Raw genomic sequence first — 513 nt, forward strand, 5'->3', positions numbered from 1 at the left:
CGCCTGCGCCACCACCTGCCCCACCACTGTCCTTGGCTGCCAGCTGCTTCTCACACTTGAAACGCTTCTGGCGGCGCAGGGAGGAGCCATTCTCAAACATGTTGCCCGAATCTGGGTGCAGCGTCCAGAAGGAGCCTTTTCCCGGCTTGTCCGGGGAACGTGGCACCTTGAGGAAGCTGTCATTGAAGGACAGTGAGTGGCGGATGCTGTTCTGCCAGCGCTGCTGGTTCTGACGGTAGAAGGGGAAGAGGTCCATGATCCACTGGTAGATCTCACTCAGTGTCAGCATCTTGTTGGGCGACTGCTGGATGGCCATGGTGATGAGGGAGATGTAGGAGTAGGGCGGCTTGGCATGCGTGTAGCTCCGTCGGTAGGTCTTGGGGTCGCGCGAGCGGTTGAGGTTGGATTGCCCGTAGATGGGGCTCATGGAGTTCATGTTGGTGTAGGGGGCCAGGGCATTCATGGAGCCTGCTTGGCCCCCCATGGGGCTCATGCTGGGGCTCAGGTGGGCAC

At 60.4% G+C, this 513-nt stretch overlaps 1 protein-coding gene across 1 annotated transcript; it reads right to left on the minus strand.

Moving 5' to 3' along the window:
- Nucleotides 1–15: 15 nt before the first annotated feature.
- LOC103810067 (forkhead box protein A2-like) lies at nt 16–508 on the minus strand (the record flags this gene model as incomplete). The annotated part of the gene is made up of 1 exon (XM_009082956.1): nt 16–508. A coding segment is annotated over one exon (493 nt), but the record flags the coding sequence as incomplete, so codon positions are not given.
- Nucleotides 509–513: the final 5 nt, after the last annotated feature.

This window comes from Acanthisitta chloris, unplaced genomic scaffold (assembly GCF_000695815.1).
Source record: "Acanthisitta chloris isolate BGI_N310 unplaced genomic scaffold, ASM69581v1 scaffold40820, whole genome shotgun sequence".
In the NCBI taxonomy this organism is placed as follows: Eukaryota; Metazoa; Chordata; class Aves; order Passeriformes; family Acanthisittidae; genus Acanthisitta; species Acanthisitta chloris.